The following is a 20,117-nucleotide window of genomic DNA, read 5'->3' on the forward strand; positions in this document are numbered from 1 at the left end:
TATTTTTCTTGTCACTCAATCTTGAAGGCAGTTTAACAGCTCTCTCTCTCAAGAGTTGGCCCTTCTTATACACAGATTTTTTATACAGAGATTCAAGCATACATGGTTTGAAAATGTTCCAAAAAAGTATAAATTTCAAATATCAAACATTGATTTTCCATCTTATAACATCTTATAACATCGTGCCTGTTAAAGACACCCATGGAGCTTCAAAAGCTTGCAACAAGTATATTGTGCATTTCAGTTGGCCAATAAAGGTATCACTGATGGATTTTTGTTTGTATTTGCTAAATGGCCAACACAGCTACCCCTCCATACTTTCCCTCACAGTATTTGTAACAATACTGAACATTCTTGAAAGCCTTGTTTGATTTATTACATTGAACTTTTTTTATCTGAAAACTTTGGCAGTTTATTATTTAAAATTGTACTTTATTTTATTAAGTAAAATTATCATTAAATAATTTCTGACAGACTCATACGAATCCCTTTTACCCTTTTTATTGTAGTATTAAGAGTGTTTCACTGGAGGAAATGTTTCTGTTAACAGTCCAATTTGAGTTCTAAAAAGAAATTGTTCTTAGATAATTTTACATTTTGAAAATAAAGGACATAGGCATGTATTTATTTATTTATTTCCAATTGGCTTGAAACATATTTGAGGAAAGGAAATGCCCTTTGTGGTACTGTTCAGAGTCATACAGTTGTATTTTGAGGTGGCTTCTTATCCAGTGTATTCAGTTGTCCCCCTCCTATGGAAGATAGTTCAATTTCCCTGAAATGAGGTCAACCTGTTGATCACCAGAGCATGCCACAACTGCTTTTGCTGCATTGCTTTTTGCCTGGGGAGAGGGGCTTACGTGGCAAGTGACTGAAATCTTGGGACATTATTTACCACAGGTGACAATATCATGGGATTTCCGTGTTATGTTTTTTATGCATTCTGCAATAAGTTATAACTCCTGTTGCATGAGCGTTGATGTGCGTAAAAGACTTTAGCAGTTAAAGATGGCTTAAATATACTAATATTGAAATGGAAACGAATAGTGGCATTCACAGTGTAACCATTGTTTGTGAACTCCAGTGATGAGGTTAACATTAAATAACAATTTTATTTTTTATCTGGCTTTAATTCAGTTAATGTGAAGAAACAGACGACTGGGCGTATAAGATGACCCCCAACTTTTCCAGTTAAAATATAGAGTTTGGGATATACTCGCCGTATGAGACTACTCCTCTTCCAGTGCAAACCAAATAAAAATTTTAAAAAAACATCAGATTTGATTTCAGTATGGTAAATTTTAATTCAAATGCTTATGACATGCAGGTACTTAGCAGGAAGACTTGTTGTATACAAAGCCTGCTTGGATTGGTCAGCTCTCCCTGCCTGCCCAGCCCTCTCTGTCGCCAAGATTTTCTTCTACCGTACTTGTACAGCGCCGCCCTTGCTGCTTTCATACAGTCACCACATACGGAGAGTATGCGGCCGCGGCCGTTTTTGAGCTCCCACCACCATATGCGGCGACCGCAGATTCTCCAGTCCAGCTTGGAAGTTTCAGCACCTGCCCTGTAAGACAACACCCGGTGTATAAGACGACCCCCAACTTTTGAGAAAATTTTCCTGGGTTAAAAAGTAGTCTTATACGCCAGAAAATACAGTATTTGGGGAGTATGATCCATTGTGTTGTTAACGAGTGTTAAAACTAGCAAAGCAGATGTAAAGGAGACAATGCCATTACTGACTTTCAGAATTTACCAGCTACTGGGAGGAACTGCATCTTTACTGTTCATTGACCAGAGTTCTTAATGTCCTCATGAGGGGAAAAGGACAGGTCCATGCATTGGTCTTTGGGTCTCAAGGATGCTAAATATAGGTCACCAATGGAGGCCAAAGAGGTTTAGAGGCAAAAAGTTAAAGTGGGACCCTATTTTCCAGCTCACATATTATAACAAATGCAGTGTTATTAATTGCCATCAAGTCTGATTCAACTTATGGTAACCCTATGAATGGGAGACCTCTAAGACATGCTGTCATCAACTCATCTCAGCTCTGCATAGTAAGGACCATGGCTTCCTTGACTGAATCAATCCACCTGTACTATGGTCTGAGTTTATTCTCTTCCTGTCACCTTTCTTCACATTCCAGCTTTCATAACCATACACAGAAACTGGAAATATAATGGCAAATGCTAAGACATATCAAATTGCATTTTATATTAATTTCCCTTCACGAGATTGAGTCAATATTTTTCTCACATACCAGCTGCATTCTTGCCAAATTAATGTTATTCCGTTAACAAAGTGTCTAAAAGAAGCATTTTTATATATAGTCCAGATGTAGTTAATCTTTTCTGAGAAAAACAGAATTTAAAACAACAGCCATGAAAATGTCACTACATGAGAAATGTTTCCAATAAAAAAAACATTGTGGATGATTTGATATTTTGCACACTTATATGATAAGCAGGTTTTTTAAATCATCCAGCAAACCTGTAGCCCTATAGTTTTAACCACCTCATCATTTAATATATCTCTCTCTCTAATTTTGTTAGAGATATACAGTGGTACCCCGGGATACGAATGCACCGCGTTACGAAATTTCCGGGGTACGAAAAACCTAGATTAAAAAAAACTGTTCCGGGTTCCGAAGGATTTTTCGGCTTACGAAGATTTTTTCGGCGCGTTTCGGCGCGAAATTCAAAAGCCGCCGCTAGCCGCTAGCGGCTTTCCAGCGGCTTTTCGGGTTGCGAAATGTATCAGGTTACGAACGGCGCCGCGGAACGAATTAAATTCGTAACCCGAGGGACCACTGTATTGTCTTTCAAAAAAAAAAACCAGCTTCACTAGTAATGGTGAGGTCTCAGACAAAAAATGCATTAAGCAACAAAATCTCCTTGTTTTCTATTAAGAACCATAACTGTCTCTCATATGCTCTGCTTACTACAGAAAATGGAAGCCTACCTCTAGCTTTATAGGATGCTATAGTTGGCTAAGTTTCAAGTACTGCTGCCAGAATGTTGTCAAGTGTCTGTAGACCTGTTGGTCACAAAAAAAGAAAGAAAGAAGAGAAAGACTGTCTAATATGGAAACATTGATAAAATCGTTCATTTCCAGTGAAAATCCAATTGAAATTTAGGATTTAAAATTTGTAAATTCTCAGATTTCCATCTTGTTCATGCCTTTGCTGACAATCTATTTTATTTCCAATCATAAATGCCTCATTTAAGTTAGCATCATTTTATTGGTGGTGGTATTCATGATCACTGAAAAACATTTGGTAATGCCATTCTTCTGAAGTTTTTGAACTAGGCATACATGAGTGCCATTCTGGCAGATCCCATAACACCAACAAAGGAGTATAAAAAGCACAGTGCATGTTAAGGTAGGTTTATCAAATGTGAAAGGCTGCCTAACATAACTTGCTGGTAGTGCATGTTGACAGTGTTTACAGCAGGAGTGGGAAACCTGTGATCATCCAGATCAGGGGTAGGCAACCTGCGGCCCGCGGGCCGGATGCGGCCCGGCGAGGCCTTGGGACCGGCCCCAGCCCGGTCCTGCCACCGATTGCCGCCGGGGCCTTTGGCATCTCGTGCAAGGGGCATGGTGGGGCAATTGTCTATAGAAGCCTCAGAAACATGCATTTATCTTAACCTTTTTTAAAAAATCAGCAAATTTTTTCGCGTGTCCTCCATTTTTTATTTAAAAAGTGCCCTCCGTTTGAAAATTTTGTCCTACATTTGTCCCGATTTATTTATTTATTTATTTTTAAAAAATTATTTAATTATTTATTTTTTGGCTTCGGCCCCCCAGTTGTCTGAGGGACAGCAACCCGGCCCCCGGCTCAAAAGGGTTGCCTACCCCTGATCCAGATGATGAGGGCTACCAATGCCCATGAGCCCCATCCAGCATGTCTAGCAAACATGGATGGGAGTTGAAATCCAAGAGCAATTAAAGAGATGCAAAATGTGTCATCCCTGATTTACGGGTTTCTACTTTCTGTTTTTAAGCTGTTATACTGTGCATGATACTAGAATCATGCTGTGCTTCAAACTTACCTCATTTGTGTTCACCGTTATTTTTTAGTGGCATTGGTCGAAACTGGCCCTGGGCTTCAGGAGGAAGCAGTATTTTGGCAGAATTTGGAACGCTACATTTGGAGTTTATACATTTAAGTTACTTATCTGGAAACCCAGTGTTTGCAGAAAAGGTTAGTCCTTTTACAACTCTGTTTGCAGATAGTAGTATCCACATTTTAGAAGTATGACAAATTATTACTAAATGTTTAGCATTTAAGTTAATAAGTTTAATTCCCTAAACATATTCTTTTCAAAGAACTAATGACAATCACTTCCTACCACTCCTGTAAGTTGTAGAGCTATTTAATATTTTGGGGAAAGATAAAAACACTTTCTGTTCGGTATTTTGGGCTAACCTTGCACTTAAACAATGGAGTATTGAGAGAATTTGAACAGAAGGCTAAGCTAAGTTCATGCTTTCATGTCTGAAATACATTCATTGGTTGAAATAAGTCCAAGTGAAACTTACATACTCCCCTATTTCCACATGGCTAGGAAGAAGATTCATGCTGAGTTTAGCTTCATTATCCTGGGAAAATATCTTGTTGCATTCAAATAAGAGACCATTATATGAAAAAAATTCTCAGATTTCAACAAAACAAACTCTAGAACTCAAAGGAAGCCAGGCTAGCTGCACCTTTGTACTATTAGATAAAAGCACCTTTATTCATATAGACATTGTGTCTAAGCTTATTTGATGCTGAAAGCTAGTTCCAGAACTGCAGTACATAGCGCTGTGGGGAAGAATGGATTTTGCTGGGCCCAACTGGAAGGAGACTTAGTAAAAGGTCACAGCAGTGCTGTGACATTGAGAGTTTATTAGGGTCTAGTATTTCAGAGGCCTCTGACTTACAGAGCTGAAGATGTTTGCCTATCTGAGGATTTGCAGCAGGGGGTGAGAGTCATGTTGGCTGGCCTGGTGGAGGAAAGGAGCAAAGAAGACTCTTGAACTTGGTTTGCGGGAGGTAGTAAGGGGAGAAAAGTAAGATTATGTATTTTGGTCTGTGACCGTGAATAAATAAATAAAATGAAAGTAAGATTACAGTGAACACCTAATAGAACCCATTTTGGAGAAGAAAGGGCCTCAGGATTAGCCTCTTGAGGTCATGGGACCAGGAGGATGGGGAAGAAGACTACTCTTAGGGCTGGCCCGAGGACTATGCCCTCACTTCAATTCTCACAATCTGAGGCAGGGATTTCCTGGGTTTACCTTGGGAGCAGCCCAGATATTTGGATTCTCCTTGAGACTCTCTGGTGTTTGCCCTGGGGATGCTGAGGCAGGAGTCTGCTGCAGACTTACTTCCTCAGTTGCTCCAACACCAGGTTGCTCCCAACCCCCATTGCTTATCACAAAGTTTAAATTAGTTAAATTGTTTAATAGATCAATAAAGTGGCCCTTATTCAACTCATGTACTTTTGACTGGTCTCTTTTTTCCCTTTCTGGGTCAGCAATGGTTTTTAATCTAGTGGATTCTGTTATTCTTTCTTACTGATGTATTTTCACCTGATCTGTTTTATGTTTTAATTATAACTTTGTATTTTAGCTTGTGCACATAGTGCTAGGTCTTGGTTTAGCATTATGTGTACACCAGCTAAGAATGTAATGTGGATTTTGTCAGTGCTACAGCCCTCTTTTGAAGCATGTGGATTCAGCACATGGGACAAATGTCAGCCCTTTCCATCACTCACATGTTCCATCAGTCCTTACATAGAATCTGAAGTTATGAACTTTCACTATGTTTAGAGATTTAAATATTCTCTGGGTGGGTTAGACAAATTTGTCGCTCAGACTCCTGAAAAATCATAGCTCTAAGTTAGTTAGAAGTTCCCAAACATAACAGATGCTCTCCTCTTCAGACTTATTGCTCTCTATGTGAAGAGAGCAACAAAACTGACAAAAGTACAGAGCTAATGCAGCTCCCTCCTTGTGTGCTTAATTCACTTGCTTCAAAGAATTACAGAATTGGACTTTTGTCTTTTGCATCCAGCTTGTAGAGATATTTAGCCTTCTCTGTCAGAGAACTCTGCTGCTACAACAAACTACAGATCCCAGGATCCCATAGGTGGCGCTATGACATTTAAAGCAATGTCAAATTGTATTATTTCTGCAATGCAGATTAGACCATAGTCACGATAACTCAGTGTTTACTTGAAGAAACATAGCAATGTTTCTGAGCCAGAAGAAATATATTGTGTCTTTTGCGTGGGGAGTCTAAAAGGGTTATTGCCTGAATGCATTCTGTATACAGATCCTCAGATATCACTTGCAGAAACAGAAAAGTTACTTTTAGGTGTATAATGTATAGTCAACATGCATTGCAGCTTTGCTTCTGTAGCCAAAGTGACTGGATTTCTTTTCTTTTCTTTTTTTCCTAATGTGGGTTCTAACAGGAAGCACTTGGATTAATAATGCAAAAGAGCTTTGTGGGCAGTGTCCACCAAGAATTCAAAAACAATCTCAGAGGAGTTATTTCCATTAAGTTATGTTAATGCTGTCAAAACTTGTTTCAAGATAATATATTTACATTAAAAACATATATTTAAATAACATACAATGATTAACTCATCTGTTTGTTTGTTTGTTTGTTTTGCAATAGGTTATGAACATTCGGAAAGTCTTAAATCGGCTAGATAAACCAGAAGGTCTTTACCCTAACTACCTAAATCCTAATAGTGGCCAGTGGGGTCAACGTAAGTACAGGGACAGATAAAATTCAACCATAGTTTGTAGAAGTCAAGTCAGGCTGATGCTGTCAATTCAGACCTTTTGTTCTCACAATTTGTTTTTTATATGTGTAAGTTTTATTTTATTTTAAATCCCATGAAACACGTTAGTCAGCCATTCCATATCCATAAGTCATTATCTGCACAATTTCTGTTTATGGATAAAATAGGTGGACATTTGCAGATTTTGAAACCCAAGGTGATCCATGTGCTACATTTCTCCCACCTCCATATAAAATCATTAGTACATGAAATATGCTGTGTACCAGAAATGTTATAGCCCTTGTTTTCTAGAAGTTTGAAGGTTTACGCTATTTTAACTGCAAAGTTAAAAAAGTTCAGAAAATCTTTTCACTGCTGTGATTCCCCTCCCCTTTACTGAAAATATCCAAAATGTCGTCGCTGCAACTTTGAGGAACACTAAATTCAAACATGAGTCAAAGTGGGGACAAAGTATATTCTGTTACTGTAGTATTAGATGTCTGACAGTTGCTACTGATTTTATTGTTATTGTTCCTGTACATTTATTTAGCCTTTGTTACTTTGGTGGTAAATTGAAAGTGATTTGCAACGTCATGGGTCAATTAGATTTGTCTCTAGCAATAATGGATATAATAGCAGGACTTATTATTGATGAGACTCTGCTTCTGCTATTTAGGCTGGAAATGTCAAGAGTTTCTGAGGTAATTCATTTAGGAAACTGTAAAGGTCATTTAAATGCTGCTATTCAGAGATCAGCCTTCCATCACATAGAATGTGCGCCCTCTTTTGAAGAAAGTTTTTATCCTCTTTCTGTTATGGAGACTGTTACAATTAATTAGGTATTTCTATAGTTTTAAAAAGTGTGCTGTTTTATTAGCTCTTCACAATCCTACCTTGCCATCACAGAGCATTTCTTTTGAAAAATATAGCAAAGGTAACATTTAAGAAAACTAAATACCAGGGCATAGGCTGATGAGTAAAAAGCACAATACATATAAAGGTGAAATCTCTTGTTGGAAAGTAGATTCCAGCATATTTAGTGGGGAGGTTAAGGAATAACTTTACAGAACAGAAAATAAGACAAGGTACTAATCTAAATTTTAAGAGTCCTGTTATCTAAGGGAGAACTTCATGGAGTTAAACTGCATTTGTTATTCTGTGTAAGCTTAACTGTGAACTTTAGTCCTTTTAAAAATCTGCCATCTCTAGTGTCAAAACTAGAATTTACACGATAGTTTGTTTAATGATAATTATTTAGAGTTAACAACTAATTCTGATTTGTTTTTATTTTATCATTTTGTTCTGATCATACATTGGACAATGTGAATAGCTTGACTCACTAAGTAATGTAGGATTTGATCCAAAAAGTACTTGTAACTTAAAGACACAATCAGCTTGTCAAGTTATGAAGAGATTTCACATCAAGTCAACAAAAATGACTCAGATTTTAGACTTGATTCACCATTTATAAGTCAGAGTACTTTCTCTGTTTCATTTTAGTATGTTTTGGTTCCACAAATAGAATATAAATAATAGAGTAATTTATAATCTCTTATTATTAACAGATTAAATAATATATTAATATAACTACAAGAGAAATTGGGGCCCAATAGATATTTTTAGAGGTGTGTGAAAACTTCAGATACATAGGCCAAATGCAGAGCTGTTTCATGTCTAGAGGGCACTATATTCTGATTGGATGTATAGAGAATCTGCTTGTCCATAAACAATGTATTTTTTGTGGAGGACCTCATGACAAAAGGTTAAAAACTATTTTCACAGGTTTTAGTATATGGTAATGCTTTGGTATATGCATTACTTTGCAGTTCGTCTATCTTACTTTAGAGTCAAGTGTATCTGTGCATGTCTGTGTGTACTTAAATTGAAGATGGAATTACTATATGGTGCTTTTCTACTTTTCCTTTCAGATCATGTCTCCATTGGAGGACTTGGAGATAGCTTTTATGAATATTTACTTAAGGCATGGCTGATGTCAGATAAGACAGATGAAGAAGGCAGGCAAATGTATTATGATGCTGTTCAGGTAACCGTGATATATAAATCATTTTAAGATGATCTAAAACACCTCCTAAGGAGGGGTTTTAGAACTAACGTTAGGTGTTCATGTTTTTTAAATGTTCTCCACAATATATGCCTTAAATATGTATTTCTTTAAAAATATAAAGTAGTTTTATCAACAACTTTTTATGAAATATGTTGTTATTTTTTATGGATAGGTTGGCTCTAGACTTTGCTTCTATCAGCAGGAGCATCCTGTAAGTGGAGTTCCACTCCTTTTCCAATCAGTGGAAGGGAGAGGTGACATTTTTGCCCACTCCCCTGAAGTGTGCATTGTGCCCTCCACAAATCTCTGGATGGTATCACGGGTAGCACTGGCAGCTTCAGAGGAAAGAAGAATCAGTTCCTCCCATTCCATTAATGAGATCCTTCCGCTGGATCAAAAATACTTTTTTCAATGAAAAGATATGGAAGATGATGTCTGGATTTACACCTCTGAATGGAGAATAGAAAGGGAGCATGGCTTTCTTCTATGTCTTCCTTTTTTCAAAGTATTGATCACATATCTATGGTAAAATTTCAGTTTGCTTTGAACTGTAAAATTACTCCAAGTTTATTCATCTATCAGAAGAGTGATACTAATAAAACGTATTTCTTGCTGTTTGGTGATAATAGAAAATGCTGTCAATTGAAAGAGTAAATACCTCCTCTGTTTCCTCCCAATTCCACAGGAAAGACCAAAAACCAAATAAATATTTTTGAATGAAATGCTATTTTGGCTAAGATGTACTGTGTTGTGTAGATGGACTTTTGAATTGATTTAATTTGATTAAGCAACAGAGATGCGTGGTTTTGAAATACCACAATAAATGTATCTCTTGTCTAGACAAAAAACAGCATAATAAGTAAGGCTGCTATTTGCTTAAGTAGTGTAGTCAAATGTATCAGGTAGGAGGCCAGACTCCAAAGAGGCCAACCTACATTTGCAAAGCATTTGTGCACACATTGTTTCCAGCACAGTGTGCCATTGCCAGGGGAGTCACTTAATTCTTCATGTACCTCTGGTTTTGATGTCCACCACCCTTTGGAAGCAGCTTCAGGTTGAGGCTTGCATTTGTTAGTTGCAAACTAACAGGCATTTATATTTTAACATTTCTAGTCTATAGACACCCATCTGATCAGGAAGTCTAGCAATGGTTTGATGTACATTGCTGAATGGAAGGGTGGCCTGCTTGAACACAAAATGGGTCACCTGACCTGTTTTGCTGGAGGAATGTTTGTTCTGGGTGCAGATGGAGCACCAGCTGAGAAAACTGGACGTCACATTGAACTTGGTGCTGAAATTGCCCGCACATGTCATGAGTCCTATGATCGCACAAGTAAGATTTCCAAACTTTTGAGTAGTTTTGTTCAAGAATGTTCTTTCATTTTTTTTTCATATTTATATTTATGCTGTTAACTTTACTTTTCTCCCCTAGTTGCTAACTAGCACTTAGGAATGTGTTGAATTTCTACGAGATATAATTTCTAACCTAATATATCAAGTGGGAACGATTCTTAAAGTTTACCGACAGCTTTACCCCCTGATATTAGGGCACAGAGCATTCACTGTTCTCACAAACAGATTGTAGGATTATTTTCTTTTTTTGATTGATCTACTTATGGAGGAAGAGAGAAAATATGAAGCAGAGACTGCCCCATAAACTATTTTTTAAAAAAATACTGGTAGCAAACTATAGCAGGTCCAGCACATACTCACTTCTTATGCTAATTTAACAAGCATGTGTGAAAGGCCAGAAAGTACAACCACGCAGTTGTCTGAAATACTAACTCTATAGGCAGCCTGCAACCTCATTTTTACTTATGGATATTATACTCTCCCAGTATCTATTTAGGTTAAATCAAATACCTATGTAAAGTTTAAAAAATGAAAAGAAAGAAAAACACATGAATGTTGCAGCATGTTCCTAGGTGACTTCTTGTATTCCTATATCTTGGGCCTTTAGTGTCCAATGGGGTTTGGTTCCAGGACTCCCCTTGGATACCAAAATCAGTTGATACTTGAGTCCCATTATATGCATTGATACAGTAAAATGGTATCACTTATATAAAATGGCAAAATCAAGCATTTCCATTTGGATATTGGGGGGGGGGGCAGTATTTTCAAGCCAAGGATGCAGAATTCATGAATATGGAGAGCTGACTGTACTATTGTGTGTGTACGTACCATCATGTCATCTGTTGAACATTAATTTCATAGGGTTTTCTAGGCAAGAAATACTCAAAAGGAAATTTTGCCAGTTCCTTCCTCTGAAATATAGCCTACTATTATGTAGGCTGAATTGGAATTAGAATAGTTGCTTAAAGTTCCTGACTAACATGTTCAACTGAAAGAGTAGCCTATTTTGTCTGAAACTTTCAAATTAAACAGGACTTTGCAAGAAATCAGGGAATGGTAGTTAGCATTTGTAGCACCTATAGCAACAAAATGCTATCTTTGCATATTTTAATTATATACCACCTCATACTGAAACAAGTGGAGATAAACATGGGGAGGGCTGTGAGTGGCATATAATCTCATATAACAAATTGGCTTCATGTACTCAACAAAATTAAAAAATTTAATTCCCAGGTAAATGTTTTCTTGGGTACCTGTTCTCATTTTAAAATTAAAATGTTCTCAATAGGAGATGAACTCTGGGATTGTTCAGACATAACAGTTAATAGTTGAGTGTTATATTTGAAATGACTCCATGTATAAGGAATTACTCTTCTGGATTTTTTTCACTCACACTGCCTTTGGAATATTGTATAAAGTATACATTGTAACAGATTACGTTTTCCCCTTTTATCCTGGATTATTTCCTTTTGGCAATGACAATAAATGTTCTAAAGTTTCCATACATTTATACGCTGTTCTACATGCTGGAGCTGAAAGTCTTTGTGATTATGCTGATTGTTGGTATTTAATATTGTCAGGCATGAAGCTGGGACCAGAAGCCTTCAGGTTTGATGGTGGAGTTGAAGCAATTGCTACCAGGCAAAATGAAAAATACTATATTTTGCGTCCTGAAGTTATAGAAACCTACATGTATATGTGGCGATTTACTCATGACCCAAAGTATCGTCAGTGGGGCTGGGAAGCTGTAGAGGTATTTTGGTCTATGATTATTTCTTTCAAGGTTTAATTTTGTTGGGGATGTTTTATTTCAAAACAACTTGATCAAAAGGAGATTCTGTAGAATCTGCCTAACTTTGAAGAACTGGGGAGGGGGGGGTTAGCCCAGCCTCTGGTATGTTGTAAATCCCAATCTGATCCATAGAGCATCTAGTAGATGCCCCACCCTTGAGGATTATCCTACTATTATCTTAAATCAGTGATCAGAACTAAAAGTGGGATTCTCTTCCACATGGGACAATGAGGGATGCAATAAAAGGACTTCTCTGTGCAGAGAGATGTGGAGAAATGAAACAGTGGGGACTAAGCCAGAAAGTAAGTAATGGGGACTTATGCTAGATGATGTGAAGGGAAGACCTTGGGAAGGAACCCTCTAGCAACAACAATAACAGCATTGTCTGGCCCACTGGCTTAGTCCTGGAGGTAGCCTGGTCTGGAAAGCTAAAACATTTCACTTCCTCTGGCTTTGAAGGAAATGTGACAGCAGCTTCATATGCCTACATATGCTTCAAGTGAAACTGTTTTTTAAAAATAAGCATGTAACTGGGGTCTTCTAATATGTGTCAGTACTCCACTCTCTTGTAATAGACATACGTTCAGTCTCCAGTTAATCTGTCAAAAGTTACAGTATATCCCTGGTTTTCTACATACATATATTGGTATACAACCTGATTGTGCCTAGTTTGCTATTCTTGACCTTTTTCAAAATAGTGAGCAAGCTGAGAAGTATTTGTGTGCAAGACTAGCTTTGTGTTAGATCTGGAATAAGAAGAATAGTTTCACTGTCTGGAACTACAATACTGTAATAATGCCGTTCAAATGTTGGAATGGTATCCCTCTAAAGAAATAGCAATAAATAAAATTTAAGGATTCTTTGTTTTGAATCAGCTTGTCAGTTTAAAGGATAAAATATTCAGTTGAAATCACTCTCCATGGCCATTTTCATCTCTAGAAGAGGGTTTAAATCCTCAGTCTTGGTAAAATGTTCTGTGTTTCTGATGAACAGTATAAACATATTTACCTTCTTTCTTTTTTTTTTTTTTTACCATAAATGCCTAAAATTCTTCCTTTTTTAATTCATAAATATTATCTGGTTTGGGTTTACATAATTAATTCATTTTTAATGTTATGCTAAACTTCCATCCAGTATTGTTCAAACCTTGGAAAAAAATTGATGACAATCAAACTGATGAAACCTTTATGAAAACTTTGTGTATTATTTTTCTCTTTTTGGTCTTAGCTGAAAAATTTGTTCTGTACCTGAGAAAATCTAGCACAGTAAATATTCAGAGCAATCCTAATTCCCTTGGAGGGTTGTCAAAAGCAGATGAAGTGGAAGGCAGACTGTGGTCTAAAACACATTGCAGAAATAATCCAGTTTGATACCACTTTAACTGCCCTGGCTCAGTGCTAAGGAATCCTGGGAATTGTAGTTTATTGCAGCACCAGAGCCCTCTTGACAGCGAAGGCTAAATGTCTCACAAAACTACAGTTCCCAGAATTTCCTAGCATTGAGCCAGGGCAATTAAAGCGATCTCGAACTGGTTTATTTCTGCAGTGTGTTTTGGACCTGTGTCTACCAGAAAGCTTCACATGTGTAACCCAGTGTTATTGAGAGTGTAAAGGAATGTTTTATATTGAAGGATAGAATACATGTCTATAACATATCTCATCAAACTCTTTTCTCTTTTGAAATTCAGGCATTGGAAAAATACTGCAAAGTAGATGGTGGTTATTCTGGAGTCAGAGATGTGTACAGCAACCATCAAAGCCATGATGATGTGCAGCAGAGTTTCTTCCTTTCAGAAACACTCAAGTAAGCAATTGAAATTGTTCCACTAAAAAGTAGAAGACAAAGTGTGGGCATTCTTCATCTGGATAGCAGAAAGGGAAACTAAGAAAGGGGTGTTGAGCTTATAATGACTGTTACTTTAATTTCTGAGACTTGTGAAAACCTCTCAATGAAATACTGGCAGTTAAAATGCTTCCCAGAGAGTTACATAAGGGAGTATTTTAACAAAAATGTCAGTCTCTTGAAACAAACTAGGATGCCTGAGCATTTCTGTCTTAAATGTTATTCAAAATATAATTTTGTGTTACAGAGTAATCAAACCTTCTTGACTATAATTTTGATCTATGAAGCGGTGATCCTTTATGAAGCAGATTGAGCAGATTCAGAATGAATAATTTCTCTTGGCCTGGATAAACTATTTGTTAAAACCAGAATTCATAAGAGTGTCTTATTGATTTAGAAAGTAAATAATGTCTTGAACTTTTATCTTCATGCTTACTGATTTGTACAGTTCAAGCCCTAAAGAGGGGGAACGCCTTTCCTCTCTGGGATGTGGGAGAGGCAAATGACTATCTTTGAGAGGATAGGCATTTTATCAATGAAGCGTTTAATGGATATAGTTTAAGAATGAAACTGAAATAGAGGTACATCCAGGAGCCCAGCAATTTCCTCTTATTGCCCTAATTCTTAAATTCATGGCTCCATTAGTGATTTAGAGAATTGTTTGGATAGATAGAAATACAAATTATTTTGTTACTATTTCTTCATAATTTTCCAGTTTTGTGATTGTTAAACATCCTTTTTTCCTCTCCTTGCCAGGTACTTGTACTTATTATTCTCTGAAGATGACCTGCTTCCATTTGAACATTGGGTTTTTAACACTGAGGCACACCCTCTTCCAATTCTAACAAGTGAAGAAGCGCAAAAAAGAAAAGGAAAATAAAAAAATGCTGAATTTTGTTTGGGGCACATGATATAATTATTAATATTCCAGAGACATCATTTTAAACCTTTTTTTTTTTTTTTTTTTTTTTTTTTTTTTTTTTTTTTTGCAGTCTGCTCTCAATCCATGCAATATTTATCAAGGGACCTAAAATCATTAATCTTATTTATGTTTTAATAGAAATAGTAACTTGTCATCTCCAGATTTTGTTAGGCCACAGTGTGCACCTGGCCAAACAGAACACTGAACTCAACGTGTGACTTGTTTTCTGTTTTATTTTTGACTGCAAAATTCTATCCTCCTCTGTGAGGAGATGTCTGCTTTAAGCTGTAATACTTTGCTGTGTTGCAAAAAGCCATAAAGAATTAAGTATCAAGAGCTTTTTCTTTTTTAATCTGTGTTAATGTGGTTTGTCTGATCACTAGAGACAAATCTAACTGTGACAGCCTCTTCTTATGCGGGTCTATCATTAATTGGTAATTTGAATACTTAAGAAGATATATGTTCATGAAAACTACATGAGAATATTTTCACTTCATATGTGCACGCTATTGTGTTAAATTGTGATTCATCTTAAAGGTAAAGCCTGGATTTTGAAACTTTTTCGGAATATACTTTGAGAACATAGCTGAAAATCAGATCTAACCACAGATAAATTTGGTACCCTGTGTTTTACTGTATATGTGTCTAGTTTCGCAAACGACCACAAAACCAAGAGCATGCAAGCTGCCCTCTGGGCAGAGCTTCTGAGACTGAAATTCTCAAAGTCATCTGTTAGTGAGGTGGAACTTCAGCAGAATTTGCACTGGAATGCAAAAACTGTATCTCTTTGAAACCTGTAATATTAGATGCAAGATGGGTTAATCCTAATATGTGAAATCCTTTGTATGTTTTGAATCTTCTCCTGTTTAAAAATTTAGACAGGCTAGTCCCATAAGTTTTTTATTGCAGTTTCAACATTCCAATTAGCATTGTGTAAAATTTAATAGATACCAGGAACAGTGTTTTTGTGTTATGAAAGTTTAAAAAAAACAAAACACACTCCAACATCATGGTTTCACTTGCAAAGGCCCTCAACAGGATTGGGCCATAGGTATGAAATATACAGTGTGTGATCTGGCAATTTGAATGACAAGAGCATATAAGCAATAATTCTCCCTAACCTTTCCCCCACCCAAGATTTTACCTGCTTCCTGTTTTGTGCCTCTCCATGCGAAATCACATAACCAGTTATTAACCACCCTCCAAGTTTAAAAAGATGTTCTGATGAATGAGACAGAAAAGTCACAAATTTGAGAATAAACGTGTGAGGAGTGAGAAGCTGGCATGGGACTTTTCACTTGTTCTTCAATGCTACTTATACTAAAGGCATAACTTCATTGTACTTGGATATGATGTTGGTGTATGGCTCATTTTAGCTTTCACGGGAACTTGTATAATAAAATCATGAAAATATTTTTCTTACTTAATTCAAATGGATATTTGTTTCTGATTATAGATTCCACTGACATCGTTATCATTCAGAAAATTATTCAAATTGAAAGAAGATTTTCATATCTTCAACTCTTGTGTTTTATGTTTGATTCTTACATAATTTTTACATGAAAAAACAATTTGAAAGCATGATGTTAGAAACAATGTTGTGGTAAATGTTAATCTGAATATATTTTCATAGGTCCTTCTGAGAAAAGAAGTATGTCTTCATACTATATTTAAACGTCCTGTTTCCGCATTTGGAGGTGTTAGGAACAGTTTAATTCCAGATCCTCATTCCTATAGGTGTGACTGAAGAAAGCCAAATGTAATTCAGTTTTATCTTTTTTTATAAATAAATGTGAGCACTAAGTAATATTTATACTTGGGCACTGTAGCTTCTACTGCTCACAGTAATGTGTTTCTCCAGCAGAGTGTGCATTCTGTCATATCACAGGCAAGCACAACTGTGTGTAGATTAAAAATAAAATTAATTAGAGTGAAATTAAACACCTTGATGTTTTGAGCCAATAATGGTGGCTTCTGTCACTGCACAGCCTGTCATATCAAGAGAAAGATCTGCAGTATGTAATTACTGGAGAAGATAAGTTCAAAATACTCACTGCAGCACAGGTTTTCTAGTCTTGGAACTCAGACTTATGTAACTCAGAATGATTATCAAACCTGTTTTAAGGATTCATGCATGTAGCAAAACAAAATGCAGGACAGCAGTTACTTGTATGGTCTAACCATGGGCAATGCTATCGGCTGCAGAGCTCGATTTTAGAGTGTTGCAATCTGTGAAGCAGCTTCAATACAATGAAAATAGTTTCTGTCCATCTCCTAAGCTTAAGAGTGAAGCTCCACTCTAACTCTCTTTGGCCTAAATCCAGAATTGTGCTGATACTAAAACTGTAGCATTACATAACTTTCTTCCTTTTTCTGCCCCCCTCCCAAAAAAAACTGGCTCTAGAATTGGTCAGCCCAACAGAGGTGATTTTAAGAGGGGACTGCCTTGGGAAATAGGGATTGCCCAATTCTTCTTTTATTCTGTTGTCATGTTGTGCCAGCAGAAGACTAGCATTGAATACTGCCCATGAAGAGCTACCATTGATACTGGAAATCATGATGCTTACCAAGGCTGATCCTCAAAAACTTTTTTCCCCTGAACAATAAGACAGAAGCACCATTCTTCAAAGTTCTACCTCAGAGCTCCATTACCAGTTCCTTTTCCCCCCTCTTTAACCCCTTGGTAGCAACATCCACCTAGATGAGCATGAATTGTCCTATATTTTGCAGGAGATCCTCTTGGTCTTCTAGTGTGGGGGAACAGACTTGAATCAAAGAGCAGGATTGCCTTGTCCATGTATTCTATTTTCTGAAACAACCAATATGTATAAAAATTGTGTTTATGTAACACAATTTTCAGTTCTCTTAGGTAATATCCCATTTCTGCCTTCTACCTAAAGTCCTTCAACCCTCCATTTTGGATACACTGGATACCAGCTCCTATTCTGTGCCAATCAATTGCTTCTACTTGCACATAATTTTAAAACATTTTCTTGTTAAATAAATATTCTCTAGGTATTTGTTTTCATCTGTACACATTTACTTATATTAAAAGAAACTGTTTAGTACATCAAGTAAATTGATCTTGTACATCCCCTAGGAATATTTTTCCATTTACTTATAGACATTCCAATAATTTTTATTTTATTTGCCTTTGCAAAAAAAATTGACCTTTCAGGTTCTAACATATTCAACAATCCATGCATGTAACAGCCTGGTCTGCTTTAGTAAAGCCCTAGCTCCTGTGTATTGGTTAATGTTAAAGAACTGACTAATGCCATACAAAATAAATCCTAAATTTAATAAAATTAGGATTATTCTAACCTCATGCCCCAAAGCAGGGTACTCTGCACTCAGAGGAGCCTGTTCTTCCAAAATATGATCATAGCAGTCCTTTAAAGGAAAATTGCCCAAACCTGTCTAATGGTTAAAAGCAAAAATTAGGAACACAACAACCGTAAATTGCCTGATACATGGATTCTCCATGCCCCCTCTATTTTTGGTGATGTTAGGCTTTCAGTATGTGCTGCTGTCAAAATGTGCTGGCTCCACTTTGGGGAAACCTGACTGCCTGAAATGATTATTATGCCCCATGATATCTCTGTGCCTGTCACTATAAACAATAGAAAATACATTTATGAATGTAGCAGGGATTGTATTAGACACTTTCCTACCCACCACTCCTCTCGAAGTAATTCACACAAACAGGTGTAATTTTATTAAAATCATCAACATATGTTTTCATCAGCTTCATATTTTCTCTTTACAGGAGTTGTGGTTATGGTAATTTCTTCATGGGTGTTATTATTTAAAAGAGCACAAAGTTTTTATGGTTCTATAACATACAGTAATCAGGTTGTATGTATAAGCTGCACTATAATGTAACTTTTTTGTAAAGTGATGTAACTTAGACAAGAAGATTGTATACCCTGTAGAAACTGCTAAAGTAAAAGAGAAACATGTTTTATATCTTTAAAAGTATTCATGTTGTGTTTAACACAAGAACACCAAAGTATAAAACTTCAGAGTGATTACTGTTTCAAGTTATGGCTACATCCTGAGATTATTTACAGTAATGTAAATAGCTTCAGAATTACCTTTTAGTGTTTATGAACAATTGTCATACAACCACCCTGGAAAAAAACCTGTAAACTGTGTACATTTAAAGGAAATAACTATGGGGTGACTGATTAAATGCTGCCACTGTATATGCATTTTAAAACTAAGGCAGTTTTTGTTTTTAAAAGGTCTGTCCCTGTTTAGACAGTGTCTAAACTTCCATTGCTCTTCATCGTATCACAATGCAGTTCTTTCAATATCTATTCAGTCCTGAAAAGTTACAAACCTAAATCCCATATGTGTTGTATGACAGTATGACAGCTCTATGATTCCCAAATGACACCTTGTTGATATAGTATACTTATCCTGCAGTCATTTTGTGTTTTAATTTGCGCATATCCCACTTTGTCTTTTTCCACCTTTATAGAAATCTCTGAAGTTATGAGAGTTCAAAATGTTTAATTTTTAAGAACTATATTTGTAAAAAAAATCTATTGTGAATAAAGCCTTTTAATACACCTTTTGTTTTGGCAGACTTTATTTTTGTGTATTTTGGTAACCAGTGGGTCCAAGTGTTCCGTTTTGACTGTATCTGCTGATTTGGTTATTTCCACTACAGCGCTCCCAAAATAAACATATGAAACTGCCGCCATAGTTAATTGAACAATGGGCCCATTTGGTCTAGAACTGCCTGCTCTAACTGACAGGTTTCCAGGACTCCGAAAGAGATTCCCCAGGTCTGTCACCTGAATGTTTTACCTATACATGCCAGCAACTAAAATCTTTCACACCCAAAATATATATTCTGTCCCTGCAGTTAGGATTTTGAGTGCACTGCCAAGAATAATAAATTTTAACTTCAGTCAGCCCCATGCTAAAACTAATTTTGTTACAGCTTACCACCTTCCCATTCTGCTGCACAAGATGTTTACTAGAGGTACTGTGAAATTATAACATGAAGTTCTCATTTGGAGAACATATGGATTCAGCTTCTCCTTAGGGTAAGTAGAGAAATGCTGAATAATGTCCCATTATTCTTGCGTAGGTGATCTGTTAAAAGATTAAATGATACCTGTGTATTGCCCCAACCTACTAGAACTGAAAATGTCTGTCCAAGATGAAATGAGAAATTGAATTATAATGATAGCAATTCATAATGTTAAGCATCTAAATCTGCCTATTTGATGAATGCAAACAATGCAGTGATTCCAACACAGGACATTAATTTCTGACATCACTGAGTGGGCCAAAGTAGTCATGAGCTGGACTGCTAATACAATCATCCTTCCTGAAGGTTCATAA

General features: G+C 36.5%; 1 protein-coding gene across 2 annotated transcripts in view; it reads left to right on the plus strand.

The window, feature by feature from the left end:
• MAN1A1 (mannosidase alpha class 1A member 1) overlaps positions 1-19,334 on the plus strand; it is a 68,667-nt gene extending 49,333 nt beyond the window's left edge. For both annotated transcript variants that reach the window (XM_089530487.1, XM_089530488.1), the window contains exons 6-12: positions 4,084-4,207; positions 6,674-6,767; positions 8,711-8,826; positions 9,961-10,180; positions 11,781-11,953; positions 13,680-13,795; positions 14,591-19,334. In XM_089530487.1, coding sequence (XP_089386613.1) covers positions 4,084-4,207; positions 6,674-6,767; positions 8,711-8,826; positions 9,961-10,180; positions 11,781-11,953; positions 13,680-13,795; positions 14,591-14,714 — 967 coding nt within the window. In that variant the 3' untranslated portion in view covers positions 14,715-19,334. The remainder of the gene's footprint in view (positions 1-4,083; positions 4,208-6,673; positions 6,768-8,710; positions 8,827-9,960; positions 10,181-11,780; positions 11,954-13,679; positions 13,796-14,590) is intronic.
• The last annotated feature ends 783 nt before the right edge of the window (positions 19,335-20,117 follow it).

The sequence above is a fragment of the Sceloporus occidentalis genome, unplaced genomic scaffold (assembly GCF_023333645.1).
Source record: "Sceloporus occidentalis isolate IW3139 unplaced genomic scaffold, rSceOcc1.0.p SCAF_6, whole genome shotgun sequence".
NCBI classification, from domain to species: domain Eukaryota; kingdom Metazoa; phylum Chordata; class Lepidosauria; order Squamata; family Phrynosomatidae; genus Sceloporus; species Sceloporus occidentalis.